Source organism: Corylus avellana, chromosome 3, assembly GCF_965113065.1.
Source record: "Corylus avellana chromosome 3, dhCorAvel1.hap1.2, whole genome shotgun sequence".
NCBI classification, from domain to species: Eukaryota; Viridiplantae; Streptophyta; class Magnoliopsida; order Fagales; family Betulaceae; genus Corylus; species Corylus avellana.
The window spans coordinates 33,841,674-33,859,727 of record NC_142492.1 but is presented as its reverse complement, the minus strand read 5'-3'; the positions used below and the strand labels follow the sequence as shown (position 1 = coordinate 33,859,727).

General features: G+C 35.0%; 2 protein-coding genes across 5 annotated transcripts; one reads left to right on the top strand and one right to left on the bottom strand.

Annotated features, from left to right (window-relative positions):
- The first annotated feature begins 4,251 nt into the window (after positions 1–4,251).
- On the top strand, positions 4,252–5,827 carry LOC132175829 (Transducin/WD40 repeat-like superfamily protein). Its single transcript, XM_059587890.2, has 2 exons — positions 4,252–5,236; positions 5,315–5,827. The coding sequence occupies exons 1-2, from the start codon at positions 4,319–4,321 to the stop codon at positions 5,630–5,632; spliced, it is 1,236 nt and encodes a 411-aa protein (XP_059443873.2). The 5' UTR covers positions 4,252–4,318; the 3' UTR covers positions 5,633–5,827.
- A 4,240-nt stretch (positions 5,828–10,067) lies between these two features.
- On the bottom strand, positions 10,068–13,768 carry LOC132175847 (S-adenosyl-L-methionine-dependent methyltransferases superfamily protein). Of its 4 annotated transcripts, none has more exons than XM_059587915.2 (7): positions 13,487–13,768; positions 13,180–13,372; positions 12,950–13,059; positions 12,575–12,653; positions 12,406–12,473; positions 11,071–11,137; positions 10,068–10,304 (listed from the first exon to the last, which is right to left on the bottom strand). In XM_059587915.2, exons 1-7 carry the CDS (start codon positions 13,718–13,720, stop codon positions 10,192–10,194), a joined length of 864 nt encoding a protein of 287 aa, XP_059443898.2. In that variant the 5' UTR covers positions 13,721–13,768; the 3' UTR covers positions 10,068–10,191. The 4 variants fall into 4 exon arrangements, 3 of the variants coding, with proteins under 3 accessions (XP_059443898.2, XP_059443899.2, XP_059443901.2); XM_059587916.2 differs by having other exon boundaries at positions 10,185–10,324; XR_009439464.2 differs by lacking the exon at positions 10,068–10,304 and adding an exon at positions 12,001–12,102.
- Positions 13,769–18,054: the final 4,286 nt, after the last annotated feature.

Here is an 18,054-nt window from a genome sequence, read left to right as displayed (position 1 = left end):
TATAAGATATTTCTTTGCAATTATAAAAGAGAATAATTGAAAATGTACGTAATTTCAACGCTTTGATGTTTCAAACTTTCCTTAATATCTTCAAAAGCTTAGGAGAAAAAAGTGGATAAAAGATAAGAGTTGGGCAGCCCACTAGAAAACATACAAATGAGATACGTTCATGGTCCTACTTATCCCGCACCGACATTACCTTTTCTAATCTGTACGTTTCTTCCTATGTACAACTGGAAATCAACGTTTAGTCGCTATAACTATCATTTTCTTCTATGTTCTTTATTTATATTCTCACATATTCTTAGTATAACAAGTAGGCTAATAATTTTTTACACGACTTGCGAACTCGACACAAATTCAACATGAAATTAACGAGTTATGATTGAAGAATTTGACCCATTTTTAATTAAAGGAGTCGGGTTATGGTTGATTTATATAGTCTTACACGCATGTCTTGACACGACCCGCAAACTTGATGCAAATCTAGTTAGTATGAAATTAGTAAATTGGGATTGAAAAGTCAGATCTGCTTAATTAAATATGTCAAGTTATAGTACGTTGATCTATATAATCTTACACAAATGCTTTGATACGACTAGAATACATGTACACGAAGACAAATTGGCATCCCTATCAAAAATTTCAGATAGTGAATGCTACAGGTTTTGGGATGCCCGGAACCACACTCCGGAGACTTGCTCGAACACCCGGGACCAGATCCCCTCTCATCCATAGAGAACTGGAGGAGATCTAATTCCTCTAAAATACCGTTGAGGTCACTGTCAAATAAGTATCAGAAGCATCTAAAAATACTACAACTTTGTAGCCGGCCAGAAGACTGAAAGGAAAAGTGGGCATGATGGAAACTAATTGAGAGAGTCCAAACAGTTATCACTGTTAAATGGGTCCGAAGGTTCCAATCGGGGGTCCTACTTGTGCCCACCCGATTGGTGTACCTTCAAGAAAAGAGACATATTTTAGAACATTGAGTGAGAAATAAAATGGATGGGAAGAGAGACGACAGGTAAGCAATTGTGTGTAAATTGAAGCCAAAGAAAAAGTAACAAAACTACCCTTCAATGTGCTCCACTTCCACTTGACTATGCGCAAAGCTTCCTGTTTACACATGATTACTAATATTAATATAGACCTAAGTTTTCTTCTTTTCTAAGTAAATACTACTTAGGCTTCTGAGTATGTATATATCACCCGGCCGTGCTTGTTTTCTTTTCCATTGTAGGTGCTGTTGGCCTACTTTTTTTTAAGGAGTCAAATTAGTAACGTTTGAAATAGTGACGTTTTTGAAAAGCGTCACTATTTCAAAAACGTCTCTATTTATAAAATAGGGGTGTTTGAATAGTATTACTATTCACATCCTTGTTCAAACGTCTCCATTCAGGCGCCTGAAATACGGTGTCGGACCAACTGATTCTTCGTGCATGATACTTACTTGACAAAACATAATTAACCTAGAAATTCTTATATTCACAACTAATTCAAAATGGAAGGTCACGGGCTGATGATTGTGTGGCATTTCCCTTTCTATAAGCTAGCTAGAGTGAATAATATATAAACCATATATATTGTATCATTTATTGCGAAAAAACTTTGATGATCTTTAAAGAAATACTCTCACACATAAAATGATAAAAATATCAGCAAAATACGAGCACCTAACGGTTGAAAGAGTAAATGGCTATTATTTTAGAGAAGTTGGAATATATTATAATGTCAATGATATCAATCTAACTAACTAGGGCTACAAAAGCATGGTATTAATTATATTTTGTATAAGGACTTGAATGTACAACATTCAACGCTTATCAATAATGAAAGATTAAATGAATTTTATAATGCAGGTGTTGAGCCATATGTACAAAAAAATCAATGGGTGTATTCTTTTTCCTTATTTATTTATTTTTTGTCTGGTGTAAGGTGTTGGGTAGTAAGGTTTTCCGGACACCTAAAATCTTACCAGAAAGGAAAGGGTATCATATGTGGAGCAGGAGCAAATAAATTAGTGCCGCAAGACATACTCAAATATAACCAGCATGGAGTTGTCGTCCACTACTGGAAACAGTAGTTGTTCAGAGAGGAAATCTTCACGTTTCAACTCCTGGCCTCTCTCACACAATATATATATCATGCCAGGTGCCGTTTCCCTCCTTGCCGATTGCTTTTTGATATCCTGCGGGCGTCCTTTTCTTGTACCTTAAATTATCCACAAATCGTACCAGTCGAAATCAATCTTTTCATATTTTTTAACCATTTTTTTGCAGTTTGTTTAAAGTAAGTTTGATCATTTGCTTCATTAAAAAATTAATTTCTTTGAAAATATGGTTTATATATATATATATATATATATATATATATATGTATACACACACATATATATATATATATATATATATATAAATATATATATTAGCACTTATAATTTAGAGAAGGTGTTAAATATGCTTTTATACTATGTTAGAATAATGGAAAGATACAGAAAAACGGAAAAATAATAGGGAGAGCAGAAGCACACAATGGACTATATTATATTGATATTGATATTCTGTTTATGATAATGAATACAGATCGAGATCTCTATTTATAGAGAGACAAGTAACCTAATAGATTAAGGAAAGGTAAACCTAGTAGACTAAGAAAAGGTAAACTTAATAAACTAAGAAAATGTAAACCTAATAAACTAATAATACCTAAGGAAATAAATAACCTTAATATAATATTCTTAACAGAAGGGAAATGAGAACAAGAGGAGAGATTCAGAGAATTTAAGAACGCCCGCACATCAAAGTTATTTCATATGGCTACATTTTTCTTTGATATTTTTGATTGTTTACAATACTCTTATTTATAGAAAAAAAGCATGAACGTTATAAATTTTTTCTATTTTTACATTAACAATAATAAAATTAATTTATTATTTGTAACTTTGTCTATTGAATTCTTGTAACTCTTATCTCAATAATATATATATATATATATATATACTTTGGGATGATCTGAGTAGTAGATCAGATTCTTGGTGGAGGGAGCCAACTGCCAAGAGTAGTACTGTTGGATACTTAAAACCAAGGGGTTTTCCAAATTTGCAATGCTCATTGATTTGGACAAAACTTAGCTGTCAAAGGGAAGGCATGTTGAATACGGTGGAGGCCCCTCTTTATGTACTTTTTTTGTATTTATTTTTCTCTACTTAATTTCCTCGTCATCCTATTCCCTTGGAAGCGTATCAGCCTTCCACTGTCTCCATGTTTGCGGTGCTGAATATGTGGGACAATGCAATATAAGTTGGATTCCCTCTGCTTACTAATTACCAACCAAATAATATACCTATAACAAGGCTAATGGCCTCTAACTCTGTAGGGTCAACTACGGGTCGTAATTCATTTTCGCTTGTCAAATTTAGGTCCCATCGGATAAAATAGTATATAGGTTAATCATAATTTAATTAAATAAGCTAAAACATTTTAACCTTAACTCGACTTATTTAATTAGGGTGCGTTTGGAATTACAATTTCACAAGAATAATCTGTGTTTTTAAAAGATATCGCTAAACTTAAAGCGTTTGACATTGCGATTTAAAAAGCACTTTTATAAGCAGTCTAGGAGGTGCTTATTTAAAAAAACGCGAATTTAAACCAAAATCACAATTTCTCATAACAAATATTTGATGAAAAGTATTTTTTAACATATTTTATTAAACGTTTTTACGATTTTAAAAAGTACCGATTTCAAAAAAACAATTTTTAAAACCGCACTTATTGAAACCGCAATCCCAAACGGACCCTTAAACCGGTGAGACTCATCAACTATAATTTGTTATGGTGTGTTTGACATCACGATTTCATAAACAAAAAGTCCGATTTAAACCAAATCACAGAAAATTGATTGTATGGGATTTCATTTTTAAAAAATTGCAATTTAAAAATACAGATTTAAGGAAGTGCTCTTTTGAAAACGCACAATTTTAAAAGGCTAAACTGAGATTTTAAAGGTCAAATCGCAATTTTGTCAAACGCTTAACCGCGTTTTTAAAAATAATGTTTTTAAATCACACTTTTTAAAATTACAATCCCAAATGAATCCTTAATTTCATATTGAATTTGTAGGTCGCTTAAAAATCTGCTAGAAGTACTTGGACCAAGTGTAAGCATTAAAAATACAAGGAAAGAAAAGTGTTTTTCCCAACGAAGCTAATCCAAAAGCCACAACCCTCCTCACTTTCTTCCTCTATATATTTAACCCATTCACTTTCTTCACCCCATATTTTTTTTCTCTCTCTCTCAATCTCTAATATGGGATTATGGCATGCCCACAATCTTGTAACTCAGAGAACGAGTCTCAGTCTGAGTCCACCCACCATCAATCCGAGTTAAAATCTCTTCTTTCCCTCCCAAGCCTCCAATCAGTTCCTTCACTCACCTCACAATCTCACCGCCAACAACTCTATCTTTCCAACACCCACCACCACTGCCTCACAACTCTCAAAGGCCACACCTCCTACATATCCTCTCTCACCATTGCCGGAGAGTTCCTCTACACCGGCTCTTCCGACAGAGAAATCCGCTCCTGGAAGCGCAACCCTTTACAGTACTCCGATTCCGATGATCACGAAACTCTAACAAACAACCTGGTTGCCGCCGGGAAGGGTGCAGTGAAGTCCCTCGTCGTTCAGGCCGACAAAGTCTTCAGCGCTCATCAAGACCGCAAAATTCGGGTATGGAAAATCAACTACCAAGAGCCTGACCATCATCAAAAGTACACGCGCTTAGCCACGCTCCCAACGCTTGGCGACCGCGCGTTCAACCTCCTGATGCCGAAAAACCAGGTTCAGATTCGACGGCACAAAAAATGCACGTGGGTCCACCACGTGGACGCCGTTTCAGCACTCGCTCTGTCGGACGACGAGTCGCTCCTCTACTCCGTCTCGTGGGATCGGACGCTCAAAATCTGGCGAACCAAGGATTTCAAATGCTTGGAATCCCTCGCAAACGCCCATGACGACGCAATCAACGCGCTGGCATTATCTAACGACGGCCACGTGTACACCGGCTCAGCCGACAAGAAAATCAAGGTGTGGAAGCAAAACATAGAAGATGATCGGAAGAAGAAGCATTTTTTAGTTGCCACGCTGGAGAAACACAACTCCGGGATCAATGCATTGGCTCTCAGCAGCGATGGTGCTGTGCTCTACTCTGGTGCATGTGACAGATCCATATTGGTACAAAAATTAATTAAGGAAATTAATGGGCGTCGATAAAAATAAATAAATTTAATTATTTAATTTATATTTTAACAGGTATGGAAGAAGGGTAGCGGTGGCAGTGGCATGGAGGTTGTGGGCGCGCTTAGAGGCCACGGGAAGGCCATATTGTGCTTGGCGGTTGTGTCTGATTTGGTTTGCAGTGGCTCAGCAGATAGGACGGTTAGGGTTTGGAGAGGTTTAGAGAGAAATTACAGTTGTCTGGCAGTTTTGGAAGGACACAGGGGCCCGGTGAAGTGCATAACTGCAGCAGTTGATGGTTGCAACACTACATCGGACGAAGCTTACCTCGTTTACAGCGGTGGTTTGGACTGTGACATTAAGGTTTGGCAGGTTTTGGTTCCTATTCTTTAGAGGACAAAAAATCCTCCTTTTTAACCGCTTATGTACATTATGCGAAGATATATATATATACTGTACGTGTGTGATTCCTAATTTCCCAGCTTTTATTTTATTTTCAGTCTCTTTTTATTTCTTGGATTGTATTTTGACTAGTGTACAAATACTGTTTGAAGGAAATGGCCCATGAGAATGAGGGGTTGTTTTTCAGCTAAATTTTTTGGTATTTAATTTATCAATTTTAATTTTCACTCTCACATCATTCAATTTATGATAATTATATAATAATCTATTAAATAGTATTATTCATTAACTAATAGTGACTTAATGCAGAGAAATGCCTAATAAACTACTATGAAACTTTTTAGATTGATAATTACTAATCGGTTGCTGCTGTGTTAGTGGCAACAAGTTGTTAATTTGGTCACCTTGTCTTTCAACATGAAGACCTACCAATTTTTATTTTTTTTTATTTTTATTTTTTTATAATATTATAATTAAAGATAGCATTGTGGAATCTTTCTTTTTGAGAGAGAGATGTGCACCGTGTAACATGATTTGCGTGTAGATACGTGCAACACGTTAAAGCTTAAATTAGTAAAAGTTATCTAATAACGTGAGAAAAGAAAGAATGTGTAAGATGTATATCCTCTTTTTATGGGATAGACTCCTTAATTATAAAGTGTGACTTATCATGTAAATCGCATTAATAGTCATGTGGGTATATAATTTTTATGTGAAGAAAATTATAAAATTGCTTTTTTGTTTTGTTTTGTTTTGTTTTATAGCCTGATTATCTTTCATGTAGAGGTTGATTGAGAGGGTCCGCCTATAATTTATATTCACAACAAACATAAAGCCTTCCATACAATTGCCTGATATGAGAATAATGCCGATAAAGTAATGCCATTAGTGCTCTTTGTTTTTCTTGAAGGATTAGTTGGGTGGTGGGACTCCATGAGACAGAGGGCAATAAGGTCTGGCTAGCTAATTAAGTGAAGTTCACACTCAATAAAGATCAAACCTTCCATCTTCTAGAATTGTCCACATTCTCGAAATATTTATTTATTTATTTATCCTGAAAAGTTGGATTTCTTAGATCTTATGTACAATCAACATCCAAAGATGAGTTAAAATAATCGTCGAAATTAAGCTAAAGAATTGATAAACTACTACTAGCAGCTGCGCAAAAGCACATGTTATATAAAATTACTGGGATAGCATAGACCTCATTAAAGAATGATTCATACTCACTTATATATATATTTATATATATATATTCACCCAATAAAAGCAAATGATGATACTATGTTGGGGAATACAATTTACCCCTATGTGGGTAAGCAGTAAAACATGAGAAATCTCTTTAAGATTTAGCTTGTGTGGCACTTAACTTTCTCATGGTTATATCTAAAATTTAGAAATTAACATAGAAGTTACACATTAGCTCCTAATCAACATGAAAATGTGGTATCACTTAACATTTTTGCTCATTTTCCTCGCCCTACATCATGAGTATTTTGAAAATTGTGAATACCTTATTCATTATTGTGACTTCTAAGCCCTCTTTTAGTTATAGTAGACGTTTCTCTAAACAGTTTATACACTGAATTATCTCAAGTATTGCTGTTTCATATGACCTATTTCTCATTCCCCTTTTCTCCCTCTCCCACTTTGAATAGAAAAAAGAAATGGCCTCTTTCTTGGATTCCATGCTAATAAATTATTAGATTAAACCCTTTTATTTGACCCATGCCCCAAATGTTACTAGGTTTGTTTTTGCACTTAAGTGTGTGCATTGAGGTCTTTATTGGGCTGCCCACCCCCTTCTTTCGTATTTTCCTTTCTTTTCTTAAGTTAATTTCCCAACTATAAGATTGTTTGAACATTTTCTTGGGCTTAAGCCGAGTCAATATCAGATTCTTCAAGTGACTTGCAAGCCAAGTTTGATGAGATTTTCGAAAGAAACCAAGCAAGCCTAGGAGTGTACTAATCGCCTCAATCGTTATAGCCCTAAATACAAATCGTTGCTTTCAATGATTATAACCTTTATACATATAAATATAACAGCTTAATGCAAAAAAAAAGTGTTTTTTTTTTAAAAAAAAAAAAGAAAAAAAGAAAAAAGAAAATTGAAAACTGAAAATAGTTTTTGTTTTAATTAAAAACAAAAATGTTTCTAACACTGAAAAACTAAAAATATTTGGATGGAATGCTCAAAAAAATATGTCAGGGTGGACAAGATGATGATTAAAGATTAATTATAGACAGAAAATGTTAGAAATACTGCAGTTTTTACTACAAGTTTCTTACAAACTGATGTGACAATTCATAACTGGTTAAATGATTAAGAGTGCATGATTAACAAGTTAGCTACTAACTAATTAAAATTAACAAATAAATTTGTTGTTTAATTATTTCATCTATTATGAACAGTTTGATGTTGGGGTAACTATTAAGTTTTTTATTATAAACTTATAAATGTTCAAGTTATTTTAAAGTCGGTATTTCATTCGGGTCCTTCTCAAATTATCCTAAAAATAAATAAAATAAAATAAAATAAAAATAAAAATAACCAATAATGATTGCCATTTCATTCAACAGAAGTGAATCATCCAAGGATGTGGTCGGCAAAAACAAGAAGTAAATAAATCAGATAATTATTATACTACTCAAAAGGGTATTTGAAAGTTATCATCATGCACAGATACAAAAAAGAAGAAATGGTAAAAAATAAAATAAAAAAAGAAAGAAAGACTATAATAATAAGTAAACTTTATATGCCCATGAAAGAGCACTAAAAAACTCCCTCTTTTTTCTCTTAAACGACAAACCTTTATCATCCAACATCATATTGGAGAAGAAGAAAGTAGCCTGATTTAAGAAATGCTAAGAGTTAAGAGCTTACATCACACAAAGTATCTTCCTTAATACTTAAATATTATCTCTGTACGACAAACATTAATTCTGCACGACATGAACGTGGCAGCCTTATGTTTAGCCATATACCCCAGAAATCTTAACCTTATGTGAAAAAAGAAAATTTAACTAATCAAAGTGGAGGGGAGTTAGGTAACAGTCATTGTTCCCATGCCACGCTATTCTAACCCAATTATTTTCTATGTTTTTCACAATCCACTTTTCTCAAAGATGAACAGTTAAAATATAACATAATGATTTTTGTTCATATCCTACTAGAAACCTACCTCCTCTAACTCGGATAATCTTGTGTCCATGTGTCTAACCCTGTGAAATTGCAGAATTATTAAACCTTTACTTTTAACCTAAGTTTGATATGAATATCCGTGAAGTCAAAGCTGCAAACAATCACATTTTTTCTAGTTGAAGTTTATATAAACAAATAATTGAACAAACAATTTAAGACGTGGACAAAGTTTTTCTCCTAATTGGATTAAAGGAAGTCTATTAAAAAATGAGAGAGAGAGATCGTGTTTTGTTGTATCTAACTGTGTATATGATGCTACGTTATTTAGAATTTTAATGACGTGACAGCATCTACATCATTAGATCTGTAAAATCTAATCTTGACCATGAAATAAATTTTCTACATTTCAACATATCCGTTCTTACTATATATATTGGTTTAAAACAAACCAAGAGGCTACCCCTAGACCTAGAATTTAGCACATCTAAGGTAAAGAGTAAAACAGCATGTTAAAGTCCTATCATCATCAGTATAAGTTAATCACACTTCCATAACTTGCATTTAATAAGTTGAAGTAGGTGACAATTGCTTTCAGTGATATACTTTGTAATATGAAGTGAAAAGTGTACTGATAGCTAACACCTGATTATTCCACCAGGCATATGTAATTTAAGTTTACTCACTACAACTTATAAAAAAATATATTTATAAACACCTTTATTAAGTAAAATAATTTAGTACATAAATTCCTTGATTACTTGAAAATTAATCCATAATATCAACAGATTCTTATTTCTTCCCTGACACGCATCACTTTTCACCCACTGAAATTCATATTCACAAGACATTTTTTGATGATATCGATCTGTTTACTTTCTGAATCTGCTGTACTGCTGACAGCAATTAGTGTCATAAAAGGCAACTTTCTTTCTTCTTTTTTTTTCATTTTTGTTATTAATTTTTTGTTTTACACCTTTCTTCAATGGCTTAGCCTCTTAGGCCACCTTTTTCATACAGAGAGCAGGATTACTCCAAATATGATCAGACAACTCCTCATCAAGCTTACTGAGTGCTTACTGCACACTCCATAAAAGCCCAAAAAAAAAAAAAAAAAAAAAAACTCAATAATTTACTATCTAATTGTACAAGCGAGTTTATTGCTTGATTTAACTTCCACGTCTTGGAAACACCCCCCGTTTCCCCCCCTCCCCTCCCAGCCTCGACAAAAGCAACTAAAAATATAATGAATAAAGGATGCAAATTAAGCACAATCGGTCAGCCTGGTTGAATCAAAATGTAAGTTTGCTTTTGTTTAATGTTACATATCTTTATTTCCACTTGTGAGAAGTAGTATTTCAACGTACAAGTTGTCAATAAAGAAAACAGTAGAATGTGCATCCGAATTAATTTACAGTGGTGCTTTCGCAGGTGTACCTGGCTCACGAGGATACTTCCTTGGGGTGGGGTGATCTTTTAAGCATATGATGGCAGTTCGCTGTCCATATGGGCTGTGTGACTCCACTGAGCACATGGAAAGAATACTAATATCACTTTGATAAGGTATCATATCAACTGATCTTTAATGTAAGGTCATTCACACATTTAAAGATTTAAAGCTAAACCAAGAAATAACAGTGGGTCTATAGGCAGGTTTAGGCAGAGCAACATGCAATAATGTTTCCTCTCTTCTTTTTTCTTTCTTTTTGATGAATGCAACGTCCAATAGAGTTGACAGATCACATTGAAGTTAAAGTCATAGGCAGAAACAAAGAGCAAACATAAAAACAAAATGAACGTATGTGATAGCCCACAACTTCAAGCAAGTTATGCGACATTAAATTCCATTAAGGACAGATTATGGTTTCTTTATTTATTAAAACAAAACCACCAAATCGTACTAGAGTACAGTATGTCATGCTCATCATGCAGATTTTTCTATGCGCCTATGCAATCCCTAAATAATAGCCATTTTTTTAAGAAAAACAAGTGCAACTTCAATCATTCTTAATCCTATATTCTTAAAAATTAATCATGCGTACAGAAGGTAATATTGCATGATCTAAAACAGTTGACAAGGCATTTAGTTTGGTCAGCAGAATCTTGAAAGGGGAAACATTTCACCATGTCCCTTTACAATATACTAACCAAAAAAAAGAAGCCTTTATGGGGAAGAAAAAACCCTTGGAACCATGTCCAATTTCATATAAGGAATCATGTAAGACATGAGTGTGTTTCTAAATCATTATTATACACATGATATGTCAAATGGAATATATAATGAAAATACCTGAGCACAGTTGCAACACGGAAGCACCCATCATTTGAATAGCTCTTTCTGAGTTCTTGACTTCCGCCTGTCAAATGCACATTGAACAGTTTACACTGATGAAAAACATATGATAGAAAAAAAAAAAAAAAAACAAAACAAAACAAAACAAAAACAAAAACAAACATACAAACTTATCACATTTACATTTTAAGGCAAAATTTTCCTTGAACACATTTCTAGATCCTAAATTGTCAAAATCCATCTCTTGCTTGCCCAGGGTGAATGAGCCTGGACCTAGACGTTGTACAAAGCAAATCATTACATTGCTATAATACAACGCAAATCAATTTTTCCCTCATTGCGTTTTATATAATTTTATAGTAGTGTATTCGTAGAAACTCTTCAGGATTTTATAAAAGAAAAACCACTTCAATTTTTTGCTTGTATTCATGAAGATACATACAATATGCAGTTACTCCTTTGGAGATGATTGAACTAGGCCTTCAAAAGCCAGGTGAAAGAATTTCAGCCCTCCAAATTAGCTAACATCAGAATGTAACTTTTTATTGTGCAGAAAATTTTACATGTGTTTTGGAATTACATGGAAATAGGGGAACCCAAGGACTTCTAGATAAAACTTAATTCTTGCTTTGACTGTTAGTTTCACAACTGTTAATTCTGAGAGATGGTTTTCTAATATTTGGGTCAGGGACCTTGCCCTCTTTCATTTGATATATAGATAGGTCTTCTTGCTTTGCTTCGGCTTGATGCACATTGTATCCTTGATTCTTTTTCTCATTTCAAGTACTCTAGATCATCTTAGTACACCAGCAACAACCATGGTGATGACAATATATACCAACACGTGGAAACCACAGAAAATGGTTGGGTTTCTCCATCAGACCATTCACCAGTTCACTGACATTTTATTCTTCATAACAATCGTACCTCAAACTGTGTACAACAAAATTTCAGACTCCCACCTATTTTCCAGGCAAAATGTACTCCAACAAATTTAAGCTAGCAGCCCTGTACTGCCAAACTGTTTCCCTAGTACATGGAAATATACAAGAGAAACATTCAAAAGGAAATTCTCAAAACATCAGATAAGTTATGCAAAAGCCAAAACACTTCATATAACCGACTCATAAACATTATATACACGAGATATTTGATCCAGGGTCATTTGAATTCCCAACATAACATGGTATCTAAGGATATGATTTGATGTATACAGGCTTATGGGTAATTGGGACTTGGTGTGCTGGAGTCAGAAGGATGAAAACATGGACTCCAAATCTTCAGTACACAGATCAGGTCGTTGAATTCCATAAGTGAATGACAGATACATACCTGAGGATTATGACCCTTTGCAGCTACAAACAAACCACCAACACGAACCAGAGGAAGACAGTATTCAGCTGAAAATGAAGAAACCAGAGAGAAAACTTTAGCAGTAATGAGTCACTCGGAGTCTCAAAAATGCATAGAAGAAACCAAGATATGGAGTTTTCAAGATTACCTAAGACTCTCATTTCTGAAACTGCTCTTGCCACTGCTACATCAAATTTCTCTCTGAAGCAAAGATCCTGCCCCAAACTCTGTCCTATAACAAGGTTCGCAATGAGTAATGGAGCCAGAAAAATGTAACTGGAGAGCAAGATAAACAATGTACCCAGGTTGCGCATTTCGCTTTTAATGATATTTCGATTACTTACTAAAAAGAAAAGGAAGATAAACAATCCAAAGTTTCAGAAAGAAAGCAATCGAATATAGAAGAAAATCAATTTAATGCAAATTGCAAATGATACTCGCTATGCATAATATCCAAACGAAAACTAATCATATACAAACAAACGTGAAAACATCGGACATGGAGGAAGAGAGAAAAAAATACCTCTGCTCTTCCTCTTATAACTTTGACATTAGATAATCCAGTAAGACCTATTGCATGCTCCAAGAAAACACACCGCTTGTTCATAGACTCCAACAGCGTGACCTTCCAATCTACCCATCCAAAACATGTTATCAGTTCCACAAGCAAAAACAAAAACAACAAATGAATTTCAATGATAAATCACAAGCCAAATCAATGTAGCATATAATAAGAACAATAAATCAACTCACCCGGGCAAGCAATAGCTAAAATCAATCCGGGAAGCCCCGCGCCACTTCCGACATCAACAAGGTTAATGTTTTTGATTGAGTTGTTACAGTGAGAGATATAAGAATTTGTTATAGGGGGTATAATTGCAAGTGAATCCTCAATGTGCCTTTCCATAACCTCGTTTACCTCTGTAACGGCAGTGAGATTCATTCTCTGCAAGTTGGAAACATGTAGTAACAGCAATTAGCTTATGAGAAAATAGCATTTATCAGTTTTCTCAGCAACCAAACAGGGCGTTAATTTAGAGAGAGCGAGAGAGAGAGAGACCTGGTTCCATTGGAGAAGAGTGTCGACGTAGAGATGGACCTGATCTTTTTGGTGGGAAGTTAGGGTTTCGAAATAGGAAGAAGAGCTAAGGGCACTAGTGGTGATTAGGGTTTGCGTGCCGATGATTCTGTGCGGGCAAGAAATAGTCGTTGGCGTTGAGTTCGCAAGGTGCTTGAAGAAATTCCCGCGAGAAAAATGAACGTTGGTAACAATGATGCTACGCCTAACTAACATCTTTTTCTCGCTCTCCTCAGTCTCTAGTCTCCGTCTCTCTGATCATTGGGTTGGGTTCCCTTTCAATAAAGGAGAAAGGAGACAGAGGGCTAAAAAGCTTCAATTTCGAGCCCAATAAGCAAATGGTTGCTGCTTCCTGCTGGTATGTCATGGAAGCCCAACCTGCCAGAGGCAGAATAACTTGAAGTTTGGCCCAACTCACCACAAATTTTAAGCCTTGTGATGGCATTAGAGCACTAGAATTTGGACTAGACAAAGGCTTTTTTTAGCTAAAATTTGGCTAAAATTCATAAAAACCATCCTATATTGAGCTCTATATCTACAATATATATATATTTTTTTTTGGAGTTGCTATAATTGCTAGATAAATGTAGCTACCAACTGTTGTAAAGCCAAATAATTTTGTCCAATTTTTGTACTTTCTCTCCTATGCAACATGAGCACAATGGCATAGGTGCGCGGTGGCGGCGAGCACTGGGGATGACTTTCTTGGCTTTGCATGACGGACCAGGCTATCGATGTTCCTTAACAGGGTGAATTGTGTTTGGGCGTGGTTGAACTTCAAAGAGGGATAGTGGCAATCGAGTAGGGCACACTACAAAAAAACCATTTTTTAATGACAGGCGTTTTCTGACGTGTTCTAGTGTCCGACACGTCAGAAAATTTTTCTGACGGGTCGTTTCTGACGCGTGTCGAGTGTCAGAAACGTAGGTGTCAGGAAAAAAAATTTTCTGACGTGTGAGTAGGTAACACGTCAGAAAATTCTGACGTGTTACCCACTCACACGTCAGAAAATTAAAAAATTAATTTTTTTTAAAAAAAAAAATTTTTTCTGAAATTTTGTTTTTGAATTAAAAATTTATTAATTTAAATTATTATTTTTTTTTTGAGAATTCCTGCCGTGCAGGTGATGCACACCTTCCTGTTGTACAGCTCCCTCACGCAGAGAAATTCGAATTTCTCTGCAAATTTCTCTGCGAATTTCTCTGCAGATCTTTTCTCCCCATGCCAGCTGCTTCTTTTCTCCTCTTTTTTTCTCTTCAATTCGTTTTTGATCTACTTCTTTTCTCCATTTTCTCACTGTCTCTGGCTCTCTTCTTTTCTCCATTTACAAAAACCCAAACCGAAAAAGTCTTCCAAAAATCAAAAACCCAAACCTCAAAACCCAACAAAAATCTTCAAAAACTCAAAAATTTTTCTTATCTTCTCTTCTTCTTGTTCTTGTTCTTCTTCTCTTCTCCTTTTTTTTTTTTTTTTCTTCTAGAAGAAAAGCAGATCTGCTTCTCTTCTTTCATTTTTCTTCTTCTTCTTTTGCTATTCTTCAATCTGCTGCTTGTCTTCTTTTTCTCTTCACATTTTCTTTTCTTCTTCCCCTAGAGAGGAGCTCCGTCCTGTGCAGATCAGAAGAGGGAGATTGAGAGAGGAGAGAGAGAGAGTGTGGGGAATAAATGAAGAGGCAAGAATAAAAAGAAAAAAAAAGTGGGAAAATTTTTAAACTCCCGCCCAAGCAGGAAGTTTCCTGACGTGCCATGTGTGGCACGTCAGAAATTTCTGACGTGCCACACATGGCACGTCAGAAAAAGTCTCCCAAAAAAAAAAATTATACATAATTATATATCTATATATAATTATCTGCATATATATATATATATATATATATATATATATATACAGTTTCCTGACGTGGCAAAATGCCACGTCAGAAAATTTCTGACGTGGTACATTTCCACGTCAGGAAAATTCTGACGTGGGACATTTCCCACGTCAGAATTTTCCTGACGTGGGACATTTTCACGTCAGAATTTTCTGATGTGGCAGTGTGCCACGTCAGAATTTTCTGACGTGTCTGTTGTAACACGTCAGAAAATTTCTGACGTGTCACTATTCACACGTTAGAAAATTATTTTCTGACGTTTTAAAATTCAAACGTCAGAAATTTTCTGACGTGGCAACAATTCTAGTACTGTAGCCACGTCAGAAAATATCATTTTTTTTGTAGTGGCAGCAACATGCGGCATGGTTCGCAAGAGAAGGAAGAGAGGGAAAAAGACAAGATAAAATAAAACATGAATAGAAAAGTATTAAAGATATTATAATTTAATAGAGTAGATAAAGATTTAGAGAGAGTGGTGTGTACAGTCTTTTTGAAAAGTTGGTAGTTAAAATAAGAAAATAAAAAAGTTAATTTTTAGCTAAAAGTTTCTCGATCTTTTAGCTAATCCAATGCTAGGTCTAGCAGTTCTACTTGATCTCAACCACTCCAACACACAACACACTTGGAAATACTTAAGAGGTCAAACACAATATAAGCACACAACACATATGAATATTGATACCACGTACATAAACAACTCATAAATATTTTACAAAGCTAATTAGACCTTATTACGTCAATTTTATAAAATATTTGTAGAAGACTAAAACCTTTTTACTTAATACATTCATTTGGAATCCTTAAAAGTCACAAACCATCCAAAGAGAAGCTATATATATATACAAGGATTACAACAAGACACAACTCATGTACACTGTTTATTCAGTCTTGTTGCTTAGCTGTCTCTCCCCTTTGTTGTCTCACTAAAAGTTAGGGGTGAAAAGGCGGTTGCAGTTAGCAGTCAACTTGAAGGGGGAGTTTCGGTGTTAATAGAAGGGGAGAAGAAGCAAGAGAAAGTGGCGAGGGAGAGAGAGAGAGTGGTGAGAGAAGGAGATCGTACCTCAACATTTTTCGTCCTGAAATCTGAAGCCATTCTTGCAAAGAAAGAAGCAATCGGTGTGGTTAATTATTTTTCCAAGCATTCACCTATTACATAGATGTGCGATTTGTAACTATGTCATTTCAAGTTAATATATATAATTTATTTTATATATAATAAAAATATATATTATATTAAGAAAAAAATGGTTAGCGGTTTTCAAAAACTCACTAACCGCTTTTAAAAACGGTTAACGGTTATAGCGGTTAACAAAACAGTTAGCGGTTATAGATTTTTATCCCTACTAAGAGCAAGTTTACTGTTTCCCACACAATAATTAAATGCTATTGCACCAACCAAATTAAGTCTTGCTGCCCCCAACAATCTATTTATTCACATCAGAATGCGAAGGACTAGACATGCATGCATCATGCAAGTCATTTGCATGTAACATTAATGTGACATTAATGGGAGATGAGGCAGGGATCGTACCCACGTTTGGAATCTTAGAGAGCTCCCACATCATTTGATAAGAGAATTTAGGAGAAAATGTCTTTTCAAAAAAAAATAATAATAAAAAATAAAACTTTTTTTTTTTTTTTTTAGAAAGTGCATGTGTTGCATCTCGCTTTTGCTGTGTGTGTTTTATAATATCTTGAGAAGATAGATAGGTGGCGACGACCCACTTTCTTAATGTAATGATGATATGCAGATATTCGGAACCAAACAGGTCATAGTACTTATGGATAAAAGCACTTTTCTCCTGTTGAGTCATAGGAGCCTCACTACCTAAACCCTGAGCATTTCGGTGGAGTCGCAGAAAGAGTTGATGCCTCATGGGTCCCATAATCCCAGCTCTCATGGCATGCAGCGGTTTTATTTTATAAAATTATTGTAGTAATCTATTCCACAGCCTCGGAGAGGAATCTCAAATGGAAACAGTAAGCTCAAGGAAAGCTGCTGGCGTTGTTGATGGTAGCAGCCCATAGTGGAATTTGTGAATGCAAAAGGCATCCAAAAGATTATTAGCTCCTTAATTACTAATAGTCTAATTGTAGAAAGAGTTGTAAAGATTAAGAAATAACCATACAATTAGATAATGAGTCTCTCAATGTATTGTGAAACAAATAACAATTAACAAGACCAATGTATTATGATGTCCAAATTTGAACTTGAAATTTTCTTCGCAACAAAAGAACTCTACAAGTAGGGAGCCACAGGAGCAAGGGATAGAGAAGCGTCAGGTCTACATAAGGAACCAAAACGGCCGTTTGGCGCGTGCAGCCCATGCATGCAAGTAAGCCATATATGGCAGCGTGTTGCATACACGCGCTACAACAGATAACGTCGGTGGAGAGAGGTGGTCGGAAATGGTAGAGGAGGGGCATGTGGCTTGTGTAGGTAGAAAGGTTGCATTAGAATATCTAAGATCCAAATCTAAACAAAAGTGCTGTTAAAACTAAAGAGAAAAAGGAAAGGAAAAACCAAAAGGAAGTTAATTAGGGAAGGTTTATTTGGGTGTTTTATTTTTTCTGTCATGGTTCTACAACAAAAATAAATAAATAAAATGGGGCCAGGAGATTTCGACATGGTTGGGGTAGTAACTTCATAAAGACAAGTGCACACTCAATAAAAAAGAAA